The sequence below is a fragment of the Chenopodium quinoa genome, unplaced genomic scaffold (assembly GCF_001683475.1).
Source record: "Chenopodium quinoa cultivar QQ74 unplaced genomic scaffold, ASM168347v1, whole genome shotgun sequence".
NCBI classification, from domain to species: Eukaryota; Viridiplantae; Streptophyta; class Magnoliopsida; order Caryophyllales; family Amaranthaceae; genus Chenopodium; species Chenopodium quinoa.
This window is the reverse complement of record NW_018744656.1, coordinates 180,997-192,826: the sequence shown is the minus strand read 5'-3', so window position 1 is coordinate 192,826 and position 11,830 is coordinate 180,997. Positions and strand designations below refer to the sequence as shown.

The 11,830-nt window shown below is 36.4% G+C and overlaps 3 protein-coding genes across 3 annotated transcripts; 2 read left to right on the top strand and 1 right to left on the bottom strand.

Annotated features, from left to right (window-relative positions):
• On the top strand, nucleotides 1-3,410 carry LOC110701719 (probable WRKY transcription factor 15). Its single transcript, XM_021879348.1, has 3 exons — nucleotides 1-960; nucleotides 1,064-1,189; nucleotides 3,009-3,410. Exons 1-3 carry the CDS (start codon nucleotides 230-232, stop codon nucleotides 3,166-3,168), a joined length of 1,017 nt encoding a protein of 338 aa, XP_021735040.1. The 5' UTR covers nucleotides 1-229; the 3' UTR covers nucleotides 3,169-3,410.
• Nucleotides 3,411-5,289: 1,879 nt separating this feature from the next.
• Nucleotides 5,290-11,335, top strand: LOC110701718 (tRNA-dihydrouridine(16/17) synthase [NAD(P)(+)]-like). Its single transcript, XM_021879347.1, has 4 exons — nucleotides 5,290-5,928; nucleotides 6,983-7,089; nucleotides 7,379-8,115; nucleotides 10,976-11,335. Exons 1-3 carry the CDS (start codon nucleotides 5,500-5,502, stop codon nucleotides 8,088-8,090), a joined length of 1,248 nt encoding a protein of 415 aa, XP_021735039.1. The 5' UTR covers nucleotides 5,290-5,499; the 3' UTR covers nucleotides 8,091-8,115; nucleotides 10,976-11,335.
• Nucleotides 8,184-10,968, bottom strand: LOC110701717 (isoflavone 3'-hydroxylase-like). Its single transcript, XM_021879346.1, has 2 exons — nucleotides 9,688-10,968; nucleotides 8,184-9,033 (listed from the first exon to the last, which is right to left on the bottom strand). The coding sequence occupies exons 1-2, from the start codon at nucleotides 10,585-10,587 to the stop codon at nucleotides 8,407-8,409; spliced, it is 1,527 nt and encodes a 508-aa protein (XP_021735038.1). The 5' UTR covers nucleotides 10,588-10,968; the 3' UTR covers nucleotides 8,184-8,406.
• Nucleotides 11,336-11,830: the final 495 nt, after the last annotated feature.

The window sequence follows — 11,830 nt, the reverse complement described above, 5'->3', positions numbered from 1 at the left end:
CTCTCTCTTCCCTTTTTTAAACATAGCCGATGGCATCTAATTTGACCAAAACTTAGGACAAACACATATCCATCATCAATCTATAAAGAAAAAAGAAACTCCATCAAATACATACTCTCTCTTTCTTTTTTCTTTTCTTTTTTCCTCATCAATCAACAAACACATAAACGTTACTCTTCTCTAATTCTCTTCTTTTTTATTTATTTTTTGAAGGAATGGTTTTTGAAAAATGGCAGTAGATCTAATGCTGGGTTCATCTTCTTCAAACCTCTCACTTTCTCTCTCCTCTTCAAATCATCATCAAATGGAAGAAGCCATTGCTCATGAAACTTCTGCTGGTCTTCAAAGTGTTCATAATTTTCTTCATCTTCTCTCTCCTCCTAATAATAATAATAGTATGGAGAATGATTCCAATTATCAAGCCGTAGCAGACGACGCCGTTTTCAGGTTTAAGAAGGTTATTTCACTTCTGGGTCGGGCTCGGACGGGCCACGCCAGGTTTCGTCGGGCACCCGTTGCTGTTGACCAGAAACCACAGCATCAAACGCATCAAAACGGTGTCGTTTTATGTCCAAAGCCACTTCAGCAGGTTCCTCCTCCGGGAATGAAGATGAACGGTTATGATTATGCGACGAAGGTAGTAGCACCGACGGCTACGATTAATTTCTCGTACTCGGCTGGTAACTCCGTTAAGTCAACGTTGACTGCTGACGTGGATAATAAGCAGGATATTTTGATGAATAATAATAATCATCATACAATTAATACTCCTCCTTGTGCTGCTGCTGCGAATAGTACCAACACAACGACGTCGTTTCAGATGACGAATTATTCCGGGATGGTTTCGTCGGTGGGTAGACCGCCTCTTTCTCATACGTCGTCGTTTAAGGTTAGGAAGTGTTTTTCCGAGAATGGCAAGTGTGGTGGGCCCTCTGGTCGTTGCCACTGCTCTAAGAAGAGGTAACTCATTTTTATTTACTTTTCCGAAATTAAAGATTTTAGTTTTTTTTTTTTTGTTAAATACAGTAATTAGTCAACTAATTAATGGATTTTGTGGAAATAGGAAAATGAGGCAAAAGAGAATCGTGAGAGTACCAGCAATAAGCGCGAAGATGGCAGACATACCACCCGATGATTACTCATGGAGAAAGTATGGTCAAAAACCTATCAAAGGATCCCCACATCCAAGGTACGGACCATTATATTCCCGCTATTTTTACTGTTTTTAACGTATATCTTTGAATAATAATATACGGTTTTCATTACGAAACGCGTATTTTTGTTTATGTTGAATTGCACTCATACTCCTATAGTCCTATGTGTTAATTGTTAATTGTCAATTACGAGTATGTTATGAGAGACTTATGCAATTATGCAAATACAAAGTACTCACATTAATACTATGAGAATGACTTATAATTTTATTTTAATTTTAAAATAAATGGAGTGCTTCGAAGTAAGTAAGTTTAAGAAAATAAATAATGATCTAAGTTCGTCTTTGACAATAATGGACGAGGGGCTCGACTATAAATTTTGGTCAAACTACAATAAACAAACATAAACATAATGTTTTTTTTAACGGGGTACAATATTTTTTTGGATGGGAAGAATAGCTAAAGTCTAAAGAAAATGCAATGTCTAGTGATTGGTATCCAATGTAACTTTACCTTAAAAGGTGTACTTATACTACAATCATTTCCAACAAATTAATCAATATAGCATTTCAAGTTTGTAAGACATTGTTAAAGGTCATACCACTTTTATACTCGTAGTTTTGTTCCATTTTATTATACGGGTACCTGTCCTAGTACGAGACTACGAGTAGTACACTTGAGAAATTTTTAGTCATTCCTAACCACAGAGTACTTAAGTATGTAATTTACGTGTCTTAACTTGTAGGCTTGTAGCTTACTATATTTTCTGTGGATATTAATCTAAAACCGGAAGAGTATAGCTCAGTATAGGTATGCACAAGTTCTTTTCTGCTAGTCTATTTTGTTGGTCCAACCTTTTCTTAATGCGAGTAACAAAGCCACAAAGGGTTTGGACCCTTATCAAGTTATCAACCCAAAAAAAACAAACACCATTACATAAAGAGAGAGAAAAGGCCGAAAGGGATTGATAAATTTCAACTATTCCAATCAATTAGAGCAATTATTTAGGAAGAAATATGTTTTCTCTTGTAAAAAAAGTCCAATTTGGCTGCGAATGTTATGCTTGGAGTACACACGAAAGTCTGACCAACCAAATATTCTTTCTCATCTGAATAATGACGGGTTTGACCCTTCTTTTCACAGAAACAAACGCTTTGAATTTTAACAATGGTTGTTTTGACTTGTTTACAATGCATCTTGATTATCGATTATTCAACACTCTTCGACATAATGTCGTAACTGCACTTGACTTTCGATTAATTTCATCGGTTAGCTTAGTCAACTTTGAATGGCTTATGACCCACCATGCATGTATAACATATTAACATGTGCTGATTCCGCCCGCTCTCCATCCAAAACTAATAATCACGGGATTTAGATGTGCTAGTTTGAAAATTATTTAGTTGTTACCTTTCCGAACACATGGTTGTGATTCTTAATTGGATATCTCGACACACGACTTAGCTTGTACCAAAAGATGTGGGATGTGATTCTCAAAGGATGGTTTTGAGTCATTTAACCTTCTTTTATCGATGTTATTTAGTTAACCAGTCCTATCCTTAATTGTGCAGTGACTAAGTTAAGGTTGTTTAGATATTAGTATAATTATTCTTGAATATGCGTTTAAAGTCCTTCCGATCCAATTTTCCTTGGGCTATGATGTTTCATATTGAAAATTATCTTTTATGTTCCCCATTGTTTTTCATGAGGTGGTTTACTTTAGAAAGCTCATAGTCCTAAAAAAGCCATTATTGTTTTACTGAATTATCTTTAATACTTCATTTTATGTTCATAATAAATCGTGACCCTGATGTGCATCGTTGCTAATTAATTGTACTTTATTGCGAATAACAGAGGATACTACAAGTGCAGTACAGTGAGAGGGTGCCCAGCAAGGAAACATGTAGAGAGGGCTTTGGATGATCCAAATATGTTGGTGGTAACCTATGAAGGGGAGCACAACCACTCTCTTTCTGTCGTCGAAACCTCTAGCCTCATCCTCGAGTCTTCTTGAAGATTATTCATTTGATCAGAATTTGTTAGCTTAGTTATTATGGAGTAGTTATCAATCAATTGAACAAGCAAAAAAATGGATGATAATTACATATATGCATGCATGGGTAGTAAACGCTCTGGTCTATAGCATAGCTGAAGTACTCATCTTGCTATCATCTCGAAGGAGATTATAGTGGATTAGGTTAAGATTAAGTATGTAATACTTTACTTAATTGATTGATTACTTCTTTTTTGTACACATTTGCATGCATGAGAAACTTCAATGCAAGTATAATATATAGACATTAATATGGTGGGTTTGGTAGATTCTAATTTAAGATAGAGGTGAACAAAAATAGGGTTCGTTGGCATCTTGTGATATATATATATATTTATTTAGTTTTTTTTTTTTTTTTTTTTTTTTTTGCACATTGTATTTGTTTATATATTGACTAGTACTTAACTTAGCTTGTAGTCTATTTTATTTAGTTTTAATTACATTATAAGAAGGGAAGATGTGAGAATGTGACTTGTGAGCTTGAAAATAGACCAACAATATTGACTACTTATATAATACGTGGTTTGACCAATTCTTTACCTGTTTTCTATGTGTGATTTTGATTATGACTATGAGTAAGAATTGTTCTAACTATGGTCATGCGACTCATCCCAAATCAACGAAATCCCCAAAGTTATAAAAGTATAAAACCATTGTTTGAAAGAAATTGTTTATTCAATTTAACTCTGGTGCGTTGAGTCACTTTAATTTGATTTTGTCGCTTAAAAATTGTCTTCTCCATCTATTATAATCACTTAATAATTTCTTTTGAAGCTAAAATTAATGCAATCTTTGAAAGTTATGCTACATTTACAATTTATATCAAATGTTAACAGATATATATGCTGATATGTATCATAGCACTTAAATTAGAGTTGACAATTTTTCATGTCCTCTTTCACAATGTTGCTTCATACACATTTCACCCATAATTACTCTATAAATTTGTTGTGGTTTTCAAGTTGATTTTGTTTTGATTCAAGTAATTAAAGGCATAGATTAGACATAGGATTTAAGTACGCATAATTTCTAATCCACGGATCAATTTGTATAATTTAATAGAAACAAGTCAAATTTGCACAACAAAGTATTAAAACGGCGATTGAGGCATTGTAGTGGTACGTTTTAAATGATGCTAATTACATAGCTTATTGCTCACCTATACAGCTATACTCCTACTCCAGCAGGAATCTAACTTAACGGTAAAACCATGATTATTTGGAGTATGAAGAAATGAAGTGCATCATATTATGCATAGGGCAGATGGAAGTCAAAAAGGGAGAGTATTGATGCTTTCAAGAATGTGATTTATGTCTTTTGCTTTGGCTTTAGATAATGTCCATTTTGCTGTCAAATGATTACCCTTAAAGTTCCATTAGCTTCATTCATACTGCTTTTATTTTAAAATTATGATTTCCTTTAATAATTTGAGGAGTTTTAAAGATTCTTCGTGGACTCTGGAATTGGCTCAGGGAGCTGATCTTCTTTCTATGCTTGGCATTTGCTATACATACAAGTAACAAAAAGAAAGTTCCAAGTGAATATAACAAAATCAACTAGTAGTAGGAAAAAGAATCCGCTTGAATGATATTATTGATTTGAAATAATTATCACTCGCTCCATCCCAGAATAATTGACACGTTAGACTTTTTTTTCACTATTTATATATTAGCTTTAACCCTTTTTTTTTTTTTTAAAAAAAAAATTAACATAATAACATATTTTATCATAAAATATATTGTTTTATAGGTATTGATATAAAATTTCATTATATAACTTTTTTAACAATAATTTTTATTAATATTTACTCATGTAAAAATGAGGTCAAACTAGTGCATTGACGTGTGTGCAAAGTTTGACTGTGTCAGTGATTTTGGGACAGAATGAGTACGACCTAACAAATCAGTTTATAGACTCTCCTTTACATGAGAGTCCGTTGGGCTTCCACTTGAAAGGAGAGATGGATGAGATTTAAACTCGTGACCTCTTTGTTACGTTGGTTGTTGATATCATGTTAAACGACCATATCAACCATGAATATCTTAAGGTCAAAATGTTATGACTAAAAAGAGAACAAACAGTCAAACAGAGTCTATCCGCACTTGTAAGTAGATCTTAAGATTGGGCTTGGAGGTAAATAATGAATGTTGGGCTTCCTTTTATGGCTCTTACACATGATTGGGCTCAAAACACTCAATAAGAAAATTACAAAAATTAAAAGTTCCCTAAAAAAAATCCTGAATAAACCGCTGTTTTCCCCCGTAACCAGAAACTGCCGGCAATGATCTGCTAATGAGATTCTCTCTCCTCCGCCATAACCATCACCTTCTTCAACTTCCAAAGCTCTCATTCATGGCTTCTCTAACAACTCAACCACCACTACCATCAACGGCCCAAGAAGAGAACCACGACGAGCTCCTCTGCTCTTCCGGTCCTACACTATCGGAGGTGAGAGAAGATAAGGTGGAGGGGAAAGGACTCTCTTTGGGCCAGCCCAATGGGTACTTAACCGGGGAAGCTCGGATAGAGCGGGCTTGGTCCCATTGGAAGAAGTTGGGCCGGCCTAAATTGATAGTTGCTCCCATGGTTGATTGCTCTGAACTTCCGTTTAGGATGCTTTGCCGCAAGTATGGAGCTCAGGCTGCTTATACTCCAATGTTGCATTCTAGAATCTTCTCTGAGACCGAGAAGTATCGCGCTTCGGAGTTCACTACTTGCCAGGTTGGGGTTTTTCTCTCTCTATGAAATTAGGGTTTTAGTGAATTGTTGAAATTTATAGTTGATTATATATGGTTTTTTGGGTTCAATTTATGATTTAAAATTTGTGCAATTTATGACGCGATTTGTGGAAAATACTAGTTCAATTTGATGCAAAGACTACTTGGTGAAATTTAGAAATTTGATTAATTTGTATAATTGGTGCTTTACTGCTTTGTTATAATTGGCATTTGCTAAATGGTTGATTATTGTAGGATGATATGTAAAACCTTTTTTTGCAGTGTTAAAGCAAGAAATTCTTGTGAATAAATTATGCAGAACATTGTTTCAAAAGAAAAATTATGCAGATCATTAAATAGAGTAACTTGCCAATTGTAATACGAAGTATAAAGGATTTTGAGAACTTAGTTGTCTCAATTTCTGTAAAGGAAAGGTCTTCAGTACTTGGCTGATCCACATTGTTTCTTTCGGATTAGCTGCCGGACTTTGGTTTATATGTTGCCTATCTAGGAAGATCAACATGTTTTGGGTTGCCTTGTGATTGTTCACATTTGGCAGTTGGAACTTGTTTCACCGAGCTTATTGCTGTATTAGCGTAATATGCATGAACTTTTCCTGCGTTGGTCTGTTACTCCTCTCCTATTTGTTGTCAGATTTGTATGATTGTCGCATTTTCTCAATGGTGCGTCAGTGCGTGTCAATTATTTTTAAGTTGTTGACAATTTTCTATACTTCTATCTGCTGTTCTTGTCATTGGTAAAAGCATTAAACTATTATGATCATCTTTGAAATTTTAGAAGCATATAAAATCTGACAAGTACTATGTATTACTTCATCATTAATACCTTCTAAAAAGGCTGCCTATCATTCTAGTCAGTGAAGTTACCCTTCATGAAATTGACTACCATATACATCCAGCCATTCACAATCATAGACAGGTAGTTCTTAGTCTTCTTAAAAAGTTTATTTGTTGAAATATCAGAGGGATTACGTTAGTCACTGTTTTCAAATTTTACTTACAATCTTTAACTAATTTACATTTGGGGTATACATGTAGGAGGACCGCCCATTGTTTGTCCAGTTCTGTGCAAATGATCCAGATGTTTTACTTGAAGCAGCCCGAATGGTGGAACCGTTTTGTGACTATGTTGATATCAATTTGGGGTAAGAATTATTGATTGACCACTGCTGGGCTTATACTGCTGCAGGAATGATTATTTTGTGTTCTGTGCGGTTATACGTAACTATTTTTCAATGAAAGGATTATCTCAGTTCTTTTTAAGTAGTACTTGTAGCTTTATTTTAACTTCAGTATATCATTTTATGGGTGTTAAATGCCTCTCAATTTGAAAAATAATTGGAATTTTGCTGCTCTAAAAGAGGTTAGTTATGAGACTTAACATGTATTAGCGTAATTTTTGTAATTTAACATCAATATGTGCTTTTTATTCAGCTGTCCTCAGCGTATTGCTCGAAGAGGTAATTATGGAGCATTTTTGATGGAGAAGCTGCCTCTTGTAAAATCTTTAGTGGAAAAACTGGCTCAAAACCTCGAAGTTCCTGTTTCTTGCAAAATCAGAATCTTCCCAGATTTACAGGATACAATCAACTATGCAAAGATGTTGGAGGAAGCTGGCTGTTCTCTTCTAGCTGTTCATGGTCGAACTAGAGATCAGAAGGACCAAAGGAAGATTCGGGCTGACTGGAGTGCGATTAGAGAGGTCAGAAATGCAATCAGAATCCCAGTTCTTGCCAATGGGAACATTAGACACTTGGATGATGTTCACAGCTGTTTGGAGGCAACAGGTGCAGAAGGGGTACTCTCAGCTGATGCTCTCCTCGAAAATCCAGCTCTCTTTGCTGGCTTTCGAACCCCTGAATGGGTAGATGAAGGTGAAGAAAGCTGTAAAGATGGAAGCATAGACCAGGCAGAACTGCTAGTTGAATATCTGAAACTTTGTGAAAAGTATCCTGTGCCCTGGAGAATTGTCCGAGCACACGTGCACAAGATGCTGGGGGAGTGGTTTCGGATGCAACCCCAGGTGAGAGAAGATCTCAATGCGCAATCTAGGCTTACATTTGAGTTCCTATATGGCTTGGTGGATCGTCTACGGGAGCTAGATGTTAAGATTCCTCTGTATGTGAAGGACAGTACTAATACATGATCCAAATCCGTTGCAAAAGTTCAAGGTGCGTATTTATTTTTGTAAGAATCCAATTCATCTCTATTATACAATGTGGCCTAGGAAGAATACGGAGGCTCAAATGTTTTTTTGTGTAAAATTAGCTTACAAAAGTTCACTATGAGAATACAGTCATTAGATTTTCTCACATTGCTTGATGTATCTAATTAAATAATTGGTTCCAAGAAACCTATTTACAAATGTTTTATCATACAAGATATTGCATTTTTTTTTTTCATGATTCCAGTCAATTAGAAACATATTCATATATAGAGTATTTCACATCATCTCTCCTCTGTTAATTTTGTGCGATGAGCTGGGCCATGGTTTTATTTGGTTGGCACTTGGCCTGAAGTGGTTTGGCTTTGGGCATACTGAGCCCATTCTTGACATTCATGTCAACCAATTCAGGACCTGGTCTTTCCCACTCAAAACACTGTAGTACCAATCCTAATGTAAGCCCAACCATTCGCATGGCCATGCCCTCTCCAGGGCAAGCTCTCCTTCCTAACCCAAAAGGCATAAATTTATACTTCATTTTCTCTTCATCCTTTTCCACCCCTTCAAACCTCTCGGGCCTGAACTCCTCAGGCTGAGACCAGTACTTTGGATTGTTATGTATGGCCCAAACATTTAACAATAGCATAGTGCCATGTGGAATAGTATAACCCCCAACCACGCACTTCTCTGATGATTCATGAGGGACCAGAAGTGGAGCTGCAGGGTATAGCCTTAGAGTCTCATATATAATGCAACGTAGATAAGGAAGATGGGTTAAGTCTGATTCTTCAATAAGTCGATCATATCCTATTTGTGTAGCAATCTCATGTTGTGCTTTCTTGAGAGTTAGCGGATTGTTGAGCATTAGTGATAATGCCCACTCAATAGTCCCTGCTGAAGTATCCGTGCCCGCCAATAGTAATACCTAACTCACCATGGAAAAAATTTCACAATTAGTCTTTTATATTGTTGGAAAGTGGTATTAGCACCACATAAAGAGTGCAAAAAAATGGATTGGATGTGCCAAATAGACAAGTTTACTTTATAAAGGTTTGTAGTGAGAGATTGCAATATTGCTAGTGTTTCATCAGCAATTTCAGCTGTTATCCAAAGAATTTATCTATACTTAGTAGGGTATAATATACGTGTTGCCTTTTGCTATATTCTCTTTGTTTCATAGATCTAAGTAATGTACTAAGGCATATGGTCAAGGAAACGGAGTTGGAGCAGTGTCTCACTCCACTCCTTTGGCTACCGGTGAGGTGCCAGGGTTGATCTTCATCGGGCTCACCACCCGGGGTGGGGTGGGGTGGGGGGGTTATTAGTGCCTTTTGTAATTTGTAGTAATTCTATAGTGTTAAATGTAGGATTTGACTATTTGGGCTGGTTAATGACGCATTAGCTGGAATTTTGCTCCAGCAAGTATAGAAAGAAAGATAGCTGTTGATGCTGTGCAATTTCCAATGCTTTTTGTGCATACCTTTGTATTATATATATCCGCTAATTAAATTATTACTATATTTTATTTTAAAATCTGCTTTTGTCATGAGAAAAAATCTAGTACGGGAATGGAACTCACCTGAAAAAGACCTTTGATCATTTCATCTGTGTATAACTCAGGCTCTGTTTTCTGTAACAAGAGCAGAACTTGAATTAGTGTCTTCTTCAATCTGTTTGACGAAAAATCTAAACCAGCATAACTTGAACTTATAACTGATAGTTTGTTTTTCTTCATCAAATCATTCAGAAAATTTTCCTTTTCTTCAGCCAAACCCCTGAATTTCTCCTGATATCTCCTTTTCATCCCGAATAGCCTCAAAAATGGGAACATGTCAACGACGGTGAGTCTTCCTTCAATCCTCATTATCTCCTCTACTACCTCCCTAAACCTTTTCCCTTCTCCTCTATACCCTTCCTTTGCCAAAATTCTCATCATCATTTTCTGGGTCATCTCAAACAGAGCCTCCCCAATATCCACCACTTGATTATCTCTCTCGGATTCTGTACTGATCCGACGCATCAGGGACTTCACCTCCTCTGAACGTATTCCTGAGGAGAGCTGCATTGAATGGAGAGAGAAAATCTGGACAGAGGAGATTCGCCGGAGATTCCGCCACAAATTTCCGTAAGGTGCCCATATCAAAGTTTTGCAGTTGTAGCCAAATATATCACCAGTCAAAAGACGTGGGCGATTGGCAAATATAACATCATTTTGACGCAGACATTCCTCTGCCCCTGATGGCGAACTGACAAGAAGGACTCTCCGTTGTCCGAAGTGGAGGAGAGTGATTGGCCCCACCTTATGAGAGATTTTGGACAAGGTTAGATGAAGTGGGTCTTTGAGGTGATGAAGGTGGCCGAGAATGGGGAAAGAAAATGGGCTGGGTGGGAGGTTTCGGAATTTGCTCACCATGCATCCGATGAAAAGCCAAGAGGCTAGTAAAATGGTAACGGATGAGATTACGAAAAAAATACTCATGGTGTTGTGACTTGTGAGGGATTGTGGAAGGAACTGGAGATAAGTGGTGGTGTATTAGAATTTACAACTTAAGTGGAAGATGATGTATGTACAAAGTCTTCACTCTTAAATGGCCGTGGGTGCAAGTCAGCAAATAGTCGAGTTTTTAATCTTGTTTAATCGATAATTTACAGATTACAAAGTAATTCCTAGATTTGATTGATTTTTTGTGAATTAATTATTATGTGTGGAAGTTTGAATTAATGGGAGTTGGTTTCAGTGTATATACGACTATTACAGTGAGTTGAACTGGTAATTGCTTGAATTAAGGACAACTGTTTCTTCTCCTATTCTTCTGCTTTTGGTAACTTTTCAGCCTTCTAACGGACTTTGTCTTTTTTCTTTTTAGGAAATCCTTTGTATCCAAGACATTTTTTTCCACAACGTCAAAATTTTTGATTTTGATGTATTTGGTTTACTTGACCGTTTTCACAAGATTTTTTTAAAGAGGGAGTTGGTGGCTCACACAAGTCAATGGCGGCAAGATTTTGTCATACTTTGGCTTAATTGGCTAGATCTTGACTGCCTCCTTGCGCTGTTGCGCCTGGTATGTACGACTGCTCGCTCATCTACTTGAAAGTTGATCCATGGCTTATCTCCTTGGTTTGTGGTAATGGATGCTGAAACTCACTTGATAAATCCTATAACTGAACAATTGCGGACCTTGAAGAATTTTTTGAAGGAATTAGGGGCCAAATTTATGTAGCAATGTAGCATAGAGACCACTTTGAGGGTGGGAATCCTTTATCCTTCCCACTCACTTTCAAAGGATCTGACTCACAAGGCTGCAAATACCGGAACAAGAAAAATTGTGAGGGTTAAGGTCTTATTATGGTCCTTTACCTTTCCTTAAAATAAAATAAGATAATATATACAAAGTATACACCTATCCTTTTCATATCCTCTTCTCATATGACAAACCTTGACATGCATCTATCACTTCCTCTCCCCTTTTTTTTCACACACTTCCCTCCTCTTGAGTCTTGACGCCCTATATATGCCTGGTCTTTGATATGAATTCAGATAGAAAACTTATCAATCCCTCACTCTTAATTATTTGATTAGGTTTTTGACGCCCTTAGATTTCTCTTAATCTAAGTAATTAAGCAATAATCCTAATTCACTCATGACACTAAAGATTTGAATGTCTCTCCTAACACACGAAATAATTGACGAAGTACATTTTTTTTGTATCAACTCTCCA